Source organism: Pelodiscus sinensis, chromosome 1 (assembly GCF_049634645.1).
Source record: "Pelodiscus sinensis isolate JC-2024 chromosome 1, ASM4963464v1, whole genome shotgun sequence".
NCBI classification, from domain to species: Eukaryota; Metazoa; Chordata; order Testudines; family Trionychidae; genus Pelodiscus; species Pelodiscus sinensis.
In genome coordinates, this window is record NC_134711.1 from 148199 (window position 1) to 165336 (window position 17138).

The 17138-nt window shown below is 71.8% G+C and overlaps 1 protein-coding gene across 1 annotated transcript in view; it reads right to left on the minus strand.

The window, feature by feature from the left end:
* Positions 1 to 3561: 3561 nt before the first annotated feature.
* SND1 (staphylococcal nuclease and tudor domain containing 1) overlaps positions 3562 to 17138 on the minus strand; it is a 314287-nt gene continuing 300710 nt past the window's right edge. The window contains exons 17-24 of the mRNA XM_075924108.1: positions 12300 to 12488; positions 11113 to 11254; positions 10537 to 10660; positions 10240 to 10309; positions 5890 to 6003; positions 4981 to 5184; positions 3981 to 4025; positions 3562 to 3873 (exon numbers count right to left, since the gene is read on the minus strand). Coding sequence (XP_075780223.1) covers positions 3808 to 3873; positions 3981 to 4025; positions 4981 to 5184; positions 5890 to 6003; positions 10240 to 10309; positions 10537 to 10660; positions 11113 to 11254; positions 12300 to 12488 — 954 coding nt within the window. The 3' untranslated portion in view covers positions 3562 to 3807. The remainder of the gene's footprint in view (positions 3874 to 3980; positions 4026 to 4980; positions 5185 to 5889; positions 6004 to 10239; positions 10310 to 10536; positions 10661 to 11112; positions 11255 to 12299; positions 12489 to 17138) is intronic.

The window sequence follows — 17138 nt, forward strand, 5'->3', positions numbered from 1 at the left end:
GCCCAGCCACCAGGCTTGCACACCCAGAGACCAGCCTCGCATGCCCCCGCCAAGTGCCCTGCGGCGGATGCGCAATGCAGCATGTGAGGAGGACCAAACGCAATGGGGCACGGGAGCTCCCCAACGAGAGGCAGAGACGGCAGCCCCAGCCGTGGCCAGAGCCTTGCCCACCAAGCAGCACACCAGGCATGGCCTGCTGGGACACGCGTGCCCTGGGCAAGGCAGCAGTGTCACGTTGCTGAATTGGAGGGAAGCAGCCAGATCGCTGCTGCACCCCTAGGTGGGGGTGTTGACCCCAGAAATTGGTATGAAAGGGAGCCATGTGGGGTATTGAATGGGGATTGAATTGTTTGTTGATCTTATGTACGCTATTTATGTGAATGTATAATGTCTGTGTGTGTAGGTAGGAATCTGTAATCTGTGTGGAAGCTGAATATTTCTGTGAATATGGTTGAGCATTGCTATGGACAGGCTGAGTAGTGAAGCCCTGTGGAACAATGGCCCTTGATGGCCCAAAGACACACCTAAAGCAGGAGGGCGGAGACCCAAGAGCTGCCAGCAGAGAGAGGCTGAGGACCAGGTGACTGGCTGAGACCAGAAGAGGCCAGGGAGGGGGTATAAAGAGGCCATGTGGTCGATGCCATTTTGTTCTCAGCTCAGCACTTCATCCCAGAGGCAGCACTGCAGGGATTGAAGCGCCCGGAAGACCTGTGAATCCATCCTGATCTTAGGATGTGCAATAAGAACTTTTAAACCAGCAGCTGTAACATCTCTGCTAGAGCCTGCATCGAGGACTGGGAGATTCGGTGCATGTAACGTACTGTACTTTAATAACCTCACTCTCAGGCTTTTCTTTCCTGTAATAATAAACCTTTAGATGTTAGATGCTAAAGGATTGGCTCAGCGTGATTTGTGGGTAAGGTCCAGAGGGTAAATTGACCAGGGATCTGTGGCTGGTTTCTTGGAACCGGACAGAACTTGTTCGGGGTAGGTGGGATTGGGTGCTAGGACCCCCCACCTGTGTATAGGCCTGGGGCCATCTGGGGCACGGATATTGCTGGGGTGTTGGAGGGGTTTTGCTCGGGAGGCTTCAGGCAGGCTGCTGAAGCGCTCTGTGGGACTGGTGTGTGGCCTGTTTGGAGAGGTCACCAGTAAGGGGGGCTGTAAGGAGCCCCGGATTTGAGCAATTCGCCCTGAGCGGACGCCCTCAGCTGTGCCCAGACACGGCCCGGTCCGTCACAAGCGGCTTGGCGCCGGAGCGGATCTGCAGGGAGCGGAACACCCTGGGGCCGGAAGGGCCGCGGGGCAGAGCAAGCAGGGTTTCTGGTCCGGCTGGATAGGAGGCAGGAGCTGGGCCGGTTCAGGGGATCCCACAGGCCCGGCGCCTCCAATCTGGGCCCAGTTCCACCTGCACAAACTGGTCCCGTTCCCCAAAAACGGGGCTGGAGCGAAACGGGGCAGCCCTGGGACACGCCGGGGGGTCTGCAAAGTGGGGAAACGCCCCGCTCTGGCCTCCGACACGGCCGGGGACAGCGAAGCCCTTGGTGCGCTGTTCCGGCGGGTCACGGCCCTGCCGCAACGTGCGCTCGGAACTCGCCTGGCGCCTGCTCGCCGGCCCTGGGTCTCGGCAGCCGCGTGCTCCCTCGAGCGAAGGGCGGTCGTTTCCATTTCCGCCCCTTGGGCCGGTATTTACAGACTGAGAGCAAGTCTCCCCTCCGCCTTCTCTCGGGTCAACGCAACAGACTGGGAGAGAGATGCCGGGGGGACGGGACGGGCTAGAGGCCTAGAAGATCCCGACTGGCGTGGAGAAACGGGATGAGGAAGAGTTATTTACCCTTCTCACACAAGAACCAGAAATGAACTAGGCAGCAGCTTTACACCAAACAAAAGGAAGTTTTTTGGCACACAACACCGTTAACGTGGGGAACTCCTTGCTGGAGGATGTTGTGAAGACCAGGATTTAACAGGGTAAAAAAAAGAGCTAGCCAGCCATTGAGGGACCTAACCTCCAGGAATCTCTTAGCCAGGCTGGGCAGGGGCTGGGACTACGCGACAGGAGAGGGATCCCGTGAGGATTCCCTGTTCTGTCCACCCCCTCTGGGCACCTGGCAGTGGCCGCCGTGGGCAGACAGGACCCTGGGCTGGAGGGACCTTTGCTCTGACCCCGTGTGGCTATTTTTATTCCCAGCAGCGAGCCCACCAGGCTCCCCTCGTGCATCCCGGGAACGCGCTGGCGCGTTGGGCCAGGGCTCCCGTTTGGCTCGTTACCCAGCCCGGCTCCAACCCCCCCCCCCCCGGTGAGCCGATCACACTTTCTTACTCCGACTGGTGCGACAGCCGCTCGCACACTGCGCCGGAGCCACCGGGTCCCCGTCGCGGCCGCCTGCCGCAGCCCCCAAAGAACAAGGGCCCAGAGACCCGGGGGGGTTGCGTTCACTGCGGCGCCTCCCCCAACGCCCTGAGAGCCGAGTCCTGCACCAGCCGCGGGGTCGGCCTGCTGCTCCTCTTAACTCCTCTTAACTCTTCACAGCCTAGCGCTGCAGGTGAGGGGGGAAGGGGGTTATGAGAGATGGGGGGAGGCAGGGTGACCCTGGGGTGCGAGGGGGGGGGTGAGAGGCCGGGGGCGGGGAGGCAGGCCCTGGGGTGCGAGGGGGGGGGTGAGAGGCCGGGGGCGGGGAGGCAGGCCCTGGGGCGCGAGGGGGGGGGTGAGAGTCCGAGGGCGGGGAGGCAGGCCCTGGGGTGCGAGGGGGGGGGTGAGAGGCCGGGGGGGCAGGCCCTGGGGTGTGAGGGGGGGTGAGAGGCTGGGGGGGCAGGCCCTGGGGCGCGAGGGGGGGGGTGAGAGGCCGGGGGCGGGGAGGCAGGCCCTGGGGTGCGAGGGGGGGGGTGAGAGGCCGGGGGGGCAGGCCCTGGGGTGTGAGGGGGGGGTGAGAGGCCGGGGGCGGGAGGGCAGGCCCTGGGGCGGGAGGGGGAGTTGAGGGGCTGGGGGCGGGGAGGCAGGCCCCGGGATGCGAGGGGGGGGAGAAGTGGGGGGGCGGGGGCAGGAGGCCCTGGGGTGCGAGGGGGGGGAGAGGCCGGGGGCGGGGAGCAGGCCCTGGGGCGCGAGGGGGGGGGAGAGGCCGGGGGCGGGGGGCAGGCCCTGGGGTGCGGGGGGGGGGGTGAGAGGTGGAGGGGCGGGGGCAGGAGGCCCTGGGGTGCGAGGGGGGGGTGAGAGGCCGGGGGGCGGGGGCAGGAGGCCCGCAGGCCGTGGGTTCTCCTTGGCTCTGGCCTCCCAGCATGTGGCCCGTCCGGCCCGGCCCAGCCAGGGGCAAACGCCCCTCCCCCGGCCGAGTCCCCAGCTAGCGAGTCAGACGGGGGACCCCTGGGCGCAGCTGGGACCCCGTCGGGGCCACTCAGGCCATGACCCCTCCCCCACAGCTGCTGCCAGCCTGGCCTTTCCCGGCTCCAAGGCCTCCTGCCCTCGGCTCGCCGCCAGCCCCCCCCGCCCCGGGGCAGGGGCCGGAAGGGGCCCTTTGTACCCAGCGGGGCCCCGGCCCTGGCGCAAGGAGGCGGCGCAGCCGGGCGCAGCGGGTGATACTTTATTGGGCCCCCAAAGCTTTAAATACGGGCCAGAGCGCGGCTCCGGGCGGGGGCGGGGGCGGCGGAGGCCGGTCCGTGTGGGAGCCGCCAGCCCGGGGCTCGCTGCCCGGGTCGCAGAGCCGAGGCGCGGGGGCGGCGCGGGCGCCACGTGGTGCAGAGCCGGGCCCCGGGGGGCGCGGGGAGCAGACAGCGGCGCGGTGGCTGCGCTGGGGCCGGAGCCCGGGGCCGCTCCTAGCGGCTGTAGCCGAATTCATCCGCGTCGTCGGCCCGGAAGTCGCCGTAGCGCCAGAGGTTGAGCTGCGGGGGAGAAGGGCCGAGGTGAGAGCCGTGGCGGGGGCCGGCCTCCTGCCCCCTCCGCCCTGGGCCACACGGCTCCCCCACCCGCCCTCCGGCCCCGGACTCACCCGGTTGGACTTGGCCAGCTCCTGGGCATTCAGGTACTCGGTGATCTGCGGGCAACAAAGGCGTCATGGGGGGCTCCTGCCTGGGCCCAGCGGGGGGGCATGGGGTGGGCACCGGGCCTGGGAGGGTTGGAGCAGCTGGGCCCCTGGAGCCGGGGGCCTGGGCCAGTAAGTCCTGTCGCCCCCGGGGAGGGTGCAGCGGGGGTCGGGGGAAGGGCAGCCAGAAACCAGCGCAGGAGGCCCTGGCTCGTTACTGGCCAGGCCCCGCCGACGGCCTCCCGTGCACCGTGTGCTGGGCGAACGCCGGCCGGAAAACTGGGATCCTGCCCTGGCCCCAGGCACAGACCCACAGAACCCAGGGGCCCGGCTTTGGGAACCCCCTTCTCCCTGGGGGCCCAAAGTGCTGGGCAATGGCAGAGTCATTCTACAGAGGGGAAACCGAGGCACCGCACATTCCAGGGCTGCAGAGAGTGGGGCTGGAATCCAGGAGTCCCCAGTCTCAGTCCCTCTGCTCTAACCACTAGTCCCTGCTGCCCACTAAGAGCCAGGGATGGTCCTGGTTCCCCTTCCCTTTGCTGAGGCGGGATGGGTTACCGGCAGGAGGCCAGGGTGGCTCTGGAGAGTTTTGGGACCAGGCTGGTCCAGGGCCACTGGGCCCGGGCTCGGCCTCTGGGGGTCCCTGCCGGCCCCACATTGCCGTGGCTGTGGCGGGGCACCGGGCAAGGGGGCGGCAGTGGGCTGTGTCCACCCCCCGGCAGGGCACAGACACGGCACTGCCAGCCGAGCGGGCAGGGACTCCAGTGGGCCACGGAGGGCACCGGACAGCCCTGCTCCGACCCACGGCCACGCCTGCTGGGGTAAAGGGGGGCAGGCCACGTGGCATGCCCGGAGCGCCCCCCGGTCCCACCCCCCTGAGCACAAGATGCCTTGGCAGCTGCCAGCCAGGCCCCGCCACCACCCCGCAGGCCCCGCCCCCTCATGCAGGCCCCGCCCCCTCACGCACCACTGTCTGGAACTGCTTCTCCTTGCGCGCCTCCACCATGACCAGCCCTTCCTTGACCAGCCCCAGCCCCACGTCCACCTTGGAGTCGGCGAACTGCAGGGTGACGTGGGGGCAGCTGGGCCCCAGGTGCTCCACGTTCAGCAGGCACTGGGTGTTCTGGATGTCCCGCACCACGCTGTCCACCGCGTCAGCGCGCGCCTCCTCCTGCGGGCCGGGCAGAGTGTCAGGCGGGGCCGGGAGGGGGAGCCGGGCACAGCCTGGGTGGGGCGCTGGAGCCGAGAGGGGGAGCCGGGCATGGCCGAGGAGGGTGCTGGAGCTGGGATGGGGGAGCGGGGCCATGGTGCTGGGGGGGGGAGAGCGTGCCCGGAGAAGGGGCGGGGCGGGGCGGGGCGGGGCGGGGCGGGGCGGGGCAGCCAGATGGACACGTGGAGAAAACAGCCGACAGGACTGGTCCCTCCCTGCAGTCGGGAAGGGACGTATTTTGCCTGCTGTGGTAGCAGGACACTGGGCAGGCTGAGGGGCGGCCCTGCCCCCATGGAACCCCCGCCCCTGCTCCGCCCCCACGCGATCCCTCTGGCCCCGCCCCCACGCGATCCCTCTGGCCCCGCCCCCATGGAACCCCTGCCCCTGCTCCGCCCCCACGCGATCCCTCTGGCCCCGCCCCCATGGAACCCCGCCCCTGCTCCGCCCCCATGGACCCCCGCCCCTGCTCCGCCCCCACGCGATCCCTCTGGCCCCGCCCCCATGGAACCCCGCCCCCATGGAACCCCGCCCCTGCTCCGCCCCCATGGACCCCTGCCCCTGCTCCGCCCCCACGCGATCCCTCTGGCCCCGCCCCCATGGAACCCCGCCCCCATGGAACCCCGCCCCTGCTCCGCCCCCACGGGACCCCCCGCCCCGCACACTTACATCCTGAGGCACCTGGATGAAGGCAAACGTGTACTCGGTGGCCTGGGCGGGCAGGACGCGGGTGCTGAAGGCAGGCGGCAGGGTGCCCAGGCGCGTGGCGGGCAGCGTCTCTCTCTGCAGAGAGCGAGGGGGGTGGGTCAGGGGCCCGGCGCGGCAAGGCCAGACGCGCACCCCGCAGCGTGGGCCGTGCCCGTGCAGACGCCGGTGGCGGGGCCGCTGCGAGAGGCTGCCGGGAGCGACACCGCATGGCCAGGCAGCGCCCGGCGTGGGGGCGAGGGGAGCAGCCCAGCCAGGCCTGCCCGGGCGATGCCCAGCGGGTGGGGGCAGCGCGGCTTTGCCCCGCCTCCCGCCAGGTTCTCCAAGCTCTGGTGCCCGGTGGGTGGGAAGAGCCTGCTCAGGCCAAACGCACCCGCGGCCTGGACGGCCAGACGTGCCCAGAGCCAGCTCTGCTGTCACAGCTCCGCATGTCACCGAGGCAAGGGGCCCTGCGGCCGGCCCTGGGGGATGCAGGAGGAAAGGGGCCCTGCGGCCGGCCCTAGGGGATGCCGGAGGAAAGGGGCCCTGCGGCCGGCCCTGGGGGATGCCGGAGGAAAGGGGCCCTGCGGCCGGCCCTGGGGGATGCCGGAGGAAAGGGGCCCTGCGGCCGGCCCTGGGGGATGCCGGAGGAAAGGGGCCCTGCGGCCGGCCCTGGGGGATGCCGGAGGAAAGGGGCCCTGCGGCCGGCCCTGGGGGATGCCGGAGGAAAGGGGCCCTGCGGCCGGCCCTGGGGGATGCCGGAGGAAAGGGGCCCTGCGGCCGGCCCTGGGGGATGCCGGAGGAAAGGGGCCCTGCGGCCGGCCCTGGGGGATGCCGGAGGAAAGGGGCCCTGCGGCCGGCCCTGGGGGATGCCGGAGGAAAGGGGCCCTGCGGCCGGCCCTGGGGGATGCCGGAGGAAAGGGGCCCTGCGGCCGGCCCTGGGGGATGCCGGAGGAAAGGGGCCCTGCGGCCGGCCCTGGGGGATGCCGGAGGAAAGGGGCCCTGTGGCCGGCCCTGGGGGATGCCGGAGGAAAGGGGCCCTGTGGCCGGCCCTGGGGGATGCCGGAGGAAAGGGGCCCTGCGGCCGGCCCTGGGGGATGCCGGAGGAAAGGGGCCCTGCGGCCGGCCCTGGGGGATGCCGGAGGAAAGGGGCCCTGCGGCCGGCCCTGGGGGATGCCGGAGGAAAGGGGCCCTGCGGCTGGCTCTGGGGGATGCTGGAGGAAAGGGGCCCTGCGCCCGGCCCTGGGGGATGCTGGAGGAAAGGGGCCCTGCGGCCGGCCCTGGGGGATGCCGGAGGAAAGGGGCCCTGTGGCCGGCCCTGGGGGATGCTGGAGGAAAGGGGCCCTGCGGCCGGCCCTGGGGGATGCCGGAGGAAAGGGGCCCTGCGGCCGGCCCTGGGGGATGCCGGAGGAAAGGGGCCCTGCGGCTGGCCCTGGGGGATGCCGGAGGAAAGGGGCCCTGCGGCCGGCCCTGGGGGATGCCGGAGGAAAGGGGCCCTGCGGCCGGCCCTGGGGGATGCTGGAGGAAAGGGGCCCTGCGGCTGGCCCTGGGGGATGCCGGAGGCAAGGGGCCCTGCGGCCGGCCCTGGGGGGTGCTGGAGGAAAGGGGCCCTGCGGCCGGCCCTGGGGGATGCCGGAGGAAAGGGGCCCTGCGGCCGGCCCTGGGGGGTGCTGGAGGAAAGGGGCCCTGCGGCCGGCCCTGGGGGATGCCGGAGGAAAGGGGCCCTGCGGCCGGCCCTGGGGGATGCCGGAGGAAAGGGGCCCTGCGGCCGGCCCTGGGGGATGCCGGAGGAAAGGGGCCCTGCGGCTGGCTCTGGGGGATGCCGGAGGAAAGGGGCCCTGCGGCCGGCCCTGGGGGATGCTGGAGGAAAGGGGCCCTGCGGCCGGCCCTGGGGGATGCTGGAGGAAAGGGGCCCTGCGGCCGGCCCTGGGGGATGCTGGAGGAAAGGGGCCCTGCGGCCGGCCCTGGGGGATGCTGGAGGAAAGGGGCCCTGCGGCCGGCCCTGGGGGATGCCGGAGGAAAGGGGCCCTGCGGCCGGCCCTGGGGGATGCTGGAGGAAAGGGGCCCTGCGGCCGGCCCTGGGGGATGCCGGAGGAAAGGGGCCCTGCGGCCGGCCCTGGGGGATGCCGGAGGAAAGGGGCCCTGCGGCCGGCCCTGGGGGATGCCGGAGGAAAGGGGCCCTGCGGCCGGCCCTGGGGGATGCCGGAGGAAAGGGGCCCTGCGGCCGGCCCTGGGGGATGCCGGAGGAAAGGGGCCCTGCGGCCGGCCCTGGGGGATGCTGGAGGAAAGGGGCCCTGCGGCTGGCTCTGGGGGATGCCGGAGGAAAGGGGCCCTGCGGCCGGCCCTGGGGGATGCTGGAGGAAAGGGGCCCTGCGGCCGGCCCTGGGGGATGCTGGAGGAAAGGGGCCCTGCGGCCGGCCCTGGGGGATGCTGGAGGAAAGGGGCCCTGCGGCCGGCCCTGGGGGATGCTGGAGGAAAGGGGCCCTGTGGCCGGCCCTGGGGGATGCTGGAGGAAAGGGGCCCTGCGGCCGGCCCTGGGGGATGCTGGAGGAAAGGGGCCCTGCGGCCGGCCCTGGGGGATGCTGGAGGAAAGGGGCCCTGCGGCCGGCCCTGGGGGATGCCGGAGGAAAGGGGCCCTGCGGCCGGCCCTGGGGGATGCCGGAGGAAAGGGGCCCTGCGGCCGGCCCTGGGGGATGCCGGAGGAAAGGGGCCCTGCGGCCGGCCCTGGGGGATGCCGGAGGAAAGGGGCCCTGTGGCCGGCCCTGGGGGATGCTGGAGGAAAGGGGCCCTGCGGCCGGCCCTGGGGGATGCTGGAGGAAAGGGGCCCTGCGGCCGGCCCTGGGGGATGCTGGAGGAAAGGGGCCCTGTGGCCGGCCCTGGGGGATGCTGGAGGAAAGGGGCCCTGCGGCCGGCCCTGGGGGATGCTGGAGGAAAGGGGCCCTGCGGCCGGCCCTGGGGGATGCCGGAGGAAAGGGGCCCTGCGGCCGGCCCTGGGGGATGCCGGAGGAAAGGGGCCCTGTGGCCGGCCCTGGGGGATGCTGGAGGAAAGGGGCCCTGCGGCCGGCCCTGGGGGATGCTGGAGGAAAGGGGCCCTGCGGCCGGCCCTGGGGGATGCTGGAGGAAAGGGGCCCTGTGGCCGGCCCTGGGGGATGCTGGAGGAAAGGGGCCCTGCGGCCGGCCCTGGGGGATGCTGGAGGAAAGGGGCCCTGCGGCCGGCCCTGGGGGATGCTGGAGGAAAGGGGCCCTGCGGCTGGCTCTGGGGGATGCTGGAGGAAAGGGGCCCTGTGGCCGGCCCTGGGGGATGCTGGAGGAAAGGGGCCCTGCGGCCGGCCCTGGGGGATGCTGGAGGAAAGGGGCCCTGCGGCCGGCCCTGGGGGATGCCGGAGGAAAGGGGCCCTGCGGCCGGCCCTGGGGGATGCCGGAGGAAAGGGGCCCTGCGGCCGGCCCTGGGGGATGCTGGAGGAAAGGGGCCCTGCGGCCGGCCTGGGGGATGCTGGAGGAAAGGGGCCCTGCGGCCGGCCCTGGGGGATGCTGGAGGAAAGGGGCCCTGTGGCCGGCCCTGGGGGATGCCGGAGGAAAGGGGCCCTGCGGCTGGCTCTGGGGGATGCTGGAGGAAAGGGGCCCTGTGGCCGGCCCTGGGGGATGCCGGAGGAAAGGGGCCCTGCGGCCGGCCCTGGGGGATGCTGGAGGAAAGGGGCCCTGCGGCTGGCTCTGGGGGATGCTGGAGGAAAGGGGCCCTGTGGCCGGCCCTGGGGGATGCCGGAGGAAAGGGGCCCTGCGGCCGGCCCTGGGGGATGCTGGAGGAAAGGGGCCCTGCGGCTGGCTCTGGGGGATGCTGGAGGAAAGGGGCCCTGTGGCCGGCCCTGGGGGATGCCGGAGGAAAGGGGCCCTGCGGCCGGCCCTGGGGGATGCCGGAGGAAAGGGGCCCTGCGGCCGGCCCTGGGGGATGCTGGAGGAAAGGGGCCCTGTGGCCGGCCCTGGGGGATGCCGGAGGAAAGGGGCCCTGCGGCCGGCCCTGGGGGATGCCGGAGGAAAGGGGCCCTGCGGCCGGCCCTGGGGGATGCCGGAGGAAAGGGGCCCTGTGGCCGGCCCTGGGGGATGCCGGAGGAAAGGGGCCCTGCGGCCGGCCCTGGGGGATGCTGGAGGAAAGGGGCCCTGCGGCCGGCCCTGGGGGATGCCGGAGGAAAGGGGCCCTGCGGCTGGCTCTGGGGGATGCTGGAGGAAAGGGGCCCTGCGGCCGGCCCTGGGGGATGCCGGAGGAAAGGGGCCCTGCGGCTGGCCCTGGCGCAGGCACACGGCTGGGGACGACTGTGCCCGCACCAGCCAGGTACTCACGTTCCCGTAGTCGATGTAGAAGACGTGAACCTTGGTTGGCGACTCCACCTTCTCCACACGGGCCCGGTACCTGGCAGGCAGGGAACAGGGGGTGAGAACGCCCCCAGGACCGGCCCCCAGAAGACCCCAGTCGGGCCCAGCCCCCCAGCCCCGCCGAGCCCCCAGCGCAGCGGCCAAGGGAGGAGCCGCCGAAGGGGCCCTTGGAGCACAGGCCTGCGTATGCGCGGCACCCCAGGGGAGGGGGACCCCGGCTGGCCACGTGGCTCCGTGCCCAGCCCAGGGTGCGGGGGGACTCACCATTCCCCGTCCACGAACTTGGCGATGCAGCAGTCCCCGCGGCGCGGCGCGTAGGAGCCTTCCACGGGCGGGTGGCTGGCGATCTCGCTCCTCATGTTCTCCATCAGCTTCTCCAGCTGGGTCCCTGCGGGGGGCACCTGGTCAGGCCTGCCACCGGGGTCCCACGCCCGGCCCCTCCCCCTTCCCACCAGGGTCCCACGCCCCGCCCCTCCCCCTTCCCACCGGGGTCCCACGCCCCGCCCCTCCCCCTTCCCACCGGGGTCCCACGCCCCGCCCCTCCCCCTTCCCACCGGGGTCCCACGCCCCTCCCCCTTCCCACCGGGGTCCCACGCCCCGCCCCTTCCCCTTCCCACCAGGGTCCCACGCCCGGCCCCTCCCCCATCCCACCAGGGTCCCATGCCCGGCCCCTCCCCCATCCCACCAGGGTCCCACGCCCGGCCCCTCCCCCATCCCACCAGGGTCCCATGCCCGGCCCCTCCCCCATCCCACCAGGGTCCCACGCCCGGCCCCTCCCCCATCCCACCAGGGTCCCATGCCCGGCCCCTCCCCCTGGCCGACGCGGGAGCCGCCACTCACCCGTCTCCACGTCCTGCACGTAGAAGTGCAGCTCGTCGGTGATCTCGGTCACGAAGACGGGCTTGTAGCTGGCGGTTCGCTCCTTCTCCTCCAGCACCGGCACCACCTCCTCCACCCGCGCCTCCTCGTACTGGGCCCAGACCTGCCGGGAGGGGAGCCGGATGAGAGGTGGTGCACGGGCGGGGGTGGAGGGGAGGGGCACCGGCGGGGCTGGGGGGCAGGGGCTGCGGGGAGGGAGCGAGGGGCACCGGCAGGGCTGGGGGGCAGGGGCTGCGGGGAGGGAGCGAGGGGCACCGGCAGGGCTGGGGGGCAGGGGCTGCGGGGAGGGAGCGAGGGGCACCGGCGGGGCTGGGGGGGCAGGGGCTGCGGGGAGGGAGCGAGGGGCACCGGCGGGGCTGGGGGGCAGGGGCTGCGGGGAGGGAGCGAGGGCACCGGCGGGGCTGGGGGGCAGGGGTTGCGGGGAGGGAGCGAGGGGCACCGGCGGGGCTGGGGGGCAGCCCATTTCCTCTGAGCCCCTCATGCCGCAGCCCCGCCCGGCACGGGGAGCCGAGAAGCAGCCCGCCTGTCATCCAGCAGCAGGGAGTTCCACAGGCTAACAGCCACTTGCGGGGAAGGTCAGTTCGGCAGGTGCCGCTGTCCTCACGAGAGCCAGGAGTCCCCGATCTCACCCTCCCCCCACTCCGCGCCCCCTCCCCCATTCCCTGCCGCCTGGCCACCAGGCGCAGTGCTCACGGCAGAGCCGGGGCCGCCGGACAGTGCCGGCGCTTTACGAGGCTGATCGGTCGCCTCCTTTCCCCCGCGCTGCCCCTGACACAAATGCAGAGAGATGGGGCCTGGCAGGCAGGTAGCCGCCAAACAAGAGGGCGATAAAAAAACCCGGCCTTAATTGCCAAGTTAACAGCGGCTGGCACGCGCCAGGGGCACACCGCTCGCACGCCGCTCGCACGCCACTCGCACGCCGGGCTGCCCCGCGCTCCGGGCCAACCCCAGCGCCCGTCTCCAGCGCCCGGCCGTGCAAAGGGCTGCCCCGTGCCACGGAGCCTGCCTGGGACCCTGCGGGAGCCGGGCGTGTCCCTGCAGGAGAGCGCCCCAGCCTGCCCCCGGGGAGCCAGGGCCGGGCGCTCCCCCTGCGGGCGGACGGGCTGGCCAAGGTCCCGGGGTCTCCGCAGCCCAGCCCTGTCTCCTACCTTCTCCTTCTTCTGCTTGGCGGCCTCCTCGGCGGACAGCAGGGCCTTGCAGTAGGGGCTGCGCTCGGCCGTGAAGTGCACCTTGGAGAGCGCCTGCTCCACCAGCGCCACCGACAGGTTCAGCCCCTCCACGTGCAGCCAGCCAATGAAATTCCCCGCCTTGTCCATGCTCTCCACCTCCACCTCCACCTGCGGGCAGACGGGCCGGTCAGCGCAGGGCCGGGGGGGGAGGGGGCAGACGGGCCGGTCAGCGCAGGGCGGGGGGGGGGGGCAGACGGGCCGGTCAGCGCAGGGCCGGGGGGGGGAGGGGGCAGACGGGCCGGTCAGCGCAGGGCCGGGGGGGAGGGGGCAGACGGGCCGGTCAGCGCAGGGCGGGGGGGGGGGGGGCAGACGGGCCGGTCAGCGCAGGGCGGGGGGGGGGGGCAGACGGGCCGGTCAGCGCAGGGCGGGGGGAGGGGGCAGACGGGCCGGTCAGCGCAGGGCGGGGGGGGGGGGCAGACGGGCCGGTCAGCGCAGGGCCGGGGGGGGAGGGGGCAGACGGGCCGGTCAGCGCAGGGCCGGGGGGGGGAGGGGGCAGACGGGCCGGTCAGCGCAGGGCCGGGGGGGAGGGGGCAGACGGGCCGGTCAGCGCAGGGCCGGGGGGGGAGGGGGCAGACAGGCCGGTCAGCGCAGGGCGGGGGGGGGAGGGGGCAGACGGGCCGGTCAGCGCAGGGCCGGGGGGGAGGGGGCAGACGGGCCGGTCAGCGCAGGGCCGGGGGGAGGGGGCAGACGGGCCGGTCAGCGCAGGGCCGGGGGGGAGGGGGCAGACGGGCCGGTCAGCGCAGGGCCGGGGGGGAGGGGGCAGACGGGCCGGTCAGCGCAGGGCCGGGGGGGGGGGGGGCAGACGGGCCGGTCAGCGCAGGGCCGGGGGGGAGGGGGCAGACGGGCCGGTCAGCGCAGGGCCGGGGGGAGGGGGCAGACGGGCCGGTCAGCGCAGGGCCGGGGGGGAGGGGGCAGACGGGCCGGTCAGCGCAGGGCTGGGGGGGGAGGGGGCAGACGGGCCGGTCAGCGCAGGGCCGGGGGGAGGGGGCAGACGGGCCGGTCAGCGCAGGGCTGGGGGGGAGGGGGCAGACGGGCCGGTCAGCGCAGGGCCGGGGGAGAAGGGGCAGACAGGCCGGTCAGCGCAGGGCCGGGGGGGAGGGGGCAGACGGGCCGGTCAGCGCAGGGCCGGGGGAGAAGGGGCAGACGGGCCGGTCAGCGCAGGGCGGGGGGGGAGGGGGCAGACGGGCCGGTCAGCCCAGGGCCGGGGGGAGGGGGCAGACGGGCCGGTCAGCGCAGGGCCGGGGGGGAGGGGGCAGACGGGCCGGTCAGCCCAGGGCCGGGGGAGGGAGGGGGCAGACGGGCCGGTCAGCGCAGGGCCGGGGGGGAGGGGGCAGACGGGCCGGTCAGCGCAGGGCCGGGGGGAGGGGGCAGACGGGCCGGTCAGCGCAGGGCCGGGGGGGAGGGGGCAGACGGGCCGGTCAGCGCAGGGCTGGGGGAGAAGGGGCAGACGGGCCGGTCAGCGCAGGGCCGGGGGAGAAGGGGCAGACGGGCCGGTCAGCGCAGGGCCGGGGGAGAAGGGGCAGACGGGCCGGTCAGCGCAGGGCGGGGGGGAGGGGGCAGACGGGCCGGTCAGCCCAGGGCCGGGGGAGGGAGGGGGCAGACGGGCCGGTCAGCGCAGGGCCGGGGGGGAGGGGGCAGACGGGCCGGTCAGCCCAGGGCCGGGGGAGGGAGGGGGCAGACGGGCCGGTCAGCGCAGGGCCGGGGGGAGGGGGCAGACGGGCCGGTCAGCGCAGGGCCGGGGGAGAAGGGGCAGACAGGCCGGTCAGCGCAGGGGCACTGTGTTGCTGCCTCCCAGGAGCAAACGTGAAATACAGGGACAGAACCAACACTCCTCAAGGTGCACACAATGCTCCACACAACGTGCACGACACTCCGCACGGCGCACACACGACACTCCGCACGGTGCACACACGACTCTCTGCTCGGCGCACACACGACGCTCCGCTCGGCGCACACACGACGCTCCACACAGCGCACACACGACTCTCTGCTCGGCGCACACACGACTCTCTGCTCGGCGCACACACGACTCTCTGCTCGGCGCACACACGACACTCCGCACGGCACACACACGACGCTCCGCTCGGCGCACACACGACGCTCCGCACAGCGCACACACGACTCTCTGCTCGGCGCACAAACGACACTCCGCACGGCGCACACACGACTCTCTGCTCGGCGCACACACGACACTCCGCACGGCGCACACGCGACGCTCAGCTCGGCGCACACACGACGCTCCGCACGGCGCACACACGACACTCCGCACGGCGCGCGCACGACTCTCTGCTCGGCGCACACACGACACTCCGCACGGCGCACACACGACTCTCTGCTCGGCGCACACACGACGCTCCGCACAGCGCACACACGACTCTCTGCTCGGCGCACACACGACACTCTGCACGGCGCACACACGACTCTCTGCTCGGCGCACACACGACACTCTGCACAGCGCACACACGACACTCCGCACGGCACACACACGACGCTCCGCACGGCGCACACACGACACTCGCACGGCGCACACACGACTCTCTGCTCGGCGCACACACGACACTCCGCACGGCGCACACACGACTCTCTGCTCGGCGCACACACGACGCTCCGCACGGCGCACACACGACACTCCGCACGGCGCACACACGACACTCCGCACGGCGCACACACGACGCTCGCACGGGGTACACATGACGCTCCGCACGGTGCACACACGACGCTCTGCTCGGCGCACACACGACGCTCCGCACGGGGTACACACGACGCTCCGCACAGCGCACACACGACACTCCGCACGGCGCACACACGACACTCCGCACGGCGCACACACGACGCTCCGCACGGGGTACACATGACGCTCCGCACGGTGCACACACGACGCTCTGCTCGGCGCACACACGACGCTCCGCACGGGGTACACACGACGCTCCGCACAGCGCACACACGACGCTCTGCTCGGCGCACACACGACGCTCCGCACAGCGCACACATGACGCTCCGCACGGTGCACACACGACGCTCTGCTCGGCGCACACACGACGCTCCGCACGGGGTACACACGACGCTCCGCACAGCGCACACACGACGCTCTGCTCGGCGCACACACGACGCTCCGCACAGCGCACACACGACGCTCTGCTCGGCGCACACACGGCGCTCCGCACAGCGCACACACGACGCTCTGCTCGGCGCACACACGACGCTCCGCACAGCGCACACACGACGCTCCGCTCGGCGCACACACGACGCTCTGCTCGGCGCACACACGACGCTCCGCACGGGGTACACACGACGCTCCGCACAGCGCACACACGACGCTCTGCTCGGCGCACACACGACGCTCCGCACAGCGCACACATGACGCTCCGCACGGTGCACACACGACGCTCTGCTCGGCGCACACACGACGCTCCGCACAGCGCACACACGACGCTCCGCTCGGCGCACACACGACGCTCTGCTCGGCGCACACACGACGCTCCGCACGGGGTACACACGACGCTCCGCACAGCGCACACACGACGCTCTGCTCGGCGCACACACGACGCTCCGCACAGCGCACACATGACGCTCCGCACGGTGCACACACGACGCTCTGCTCGGCGCACACACACGACGCTCCGCACGGGGTACACACGACGCTCCGCACAGCGCACACACGACGCTCTGCTCGGCGCACACACGGCGCTCTGCTCGGCGCACACACGACGCTCCGCACAGCGCACACATGACACTCCGCACGGGGTACACATGATGCTCCTACAGGGATTCCTACAGGACTCAGCGACTCACCAGCTTTCTAGAGACACCTCACTGGGCCACTTTGGGCGGTGTTACTGCTGCGCTGGGAAACCCGCCCGGCCCCAAGGAGAGCACAAGATCATCAAAGCAGGCAGGCTGGGTCTGAGCAAAGGCCCATCCAGCCCCGTGTCCTGTCGGCCCACAGTGGCCAGCGCCAGGTGCCCCAGAGGGGGTGAACAGAACAGGTAATGATCACAGGATCCCTTCCCTGTCACACATTTCCAGCTTCTGACAAACAGAGGCTAGGGACACCATGCCTGCCCACCCTGGCTGGTAGCCACTGATGGACCTAACCTCCATGGATTAATCTAGCTCTTTTCTGAACCTTGTTAAAGTCCTGGTCTTCACAACATCCTCTGGCGAGGAGTTCCACAGGTTAACTGTGCGCTGAGTGAAGAAAAAGCTTCCTTTGGTTTGTTTTAAACCTGCTGCCTATTCATTTCATTGGGCGACCCCTAGTGCTTATATTGTGGGAACAAGAAAATAACTTTTCCTTATTCACTTTTTCCACCCCAGTCATCATTTTACAGACCTTTACCACATCCCCCTTAGTCTCCTCTTCTCTAAACTGAAAAGTCCCCGTCTTTTTAATCCCTTTTCAACCCCAAATCATTTTGTTGCCCTTTTTGGAACCTCTTCCAATGCTAATGTCTCTTTTCTGAGATGCGGCGACCACGTCTGCACGCAGGATTCAAGCTGCGGGCGTCCCATGATTTTACAGAGAGGCAAGAAGATCTTCTCTGGTTTATTCTCAATCCCCTTGGAACAGCCCCTCCTGTGCTCAGCGCTTTCCTTGCTGCCCACCGCCAAGCCAGGGACTGGCCAGCGCCACCGCCCCCACCTGGACAAGTTCAGAAGTAGGTGTGTGTGTGTCATAGGCCCTGTATGCTCGCAGCAGCTGGAGAGTCTCCTCTAGCTCATGTGCTCAGGGCTGTTGCTTTGAGAGCAGAGGGGGCG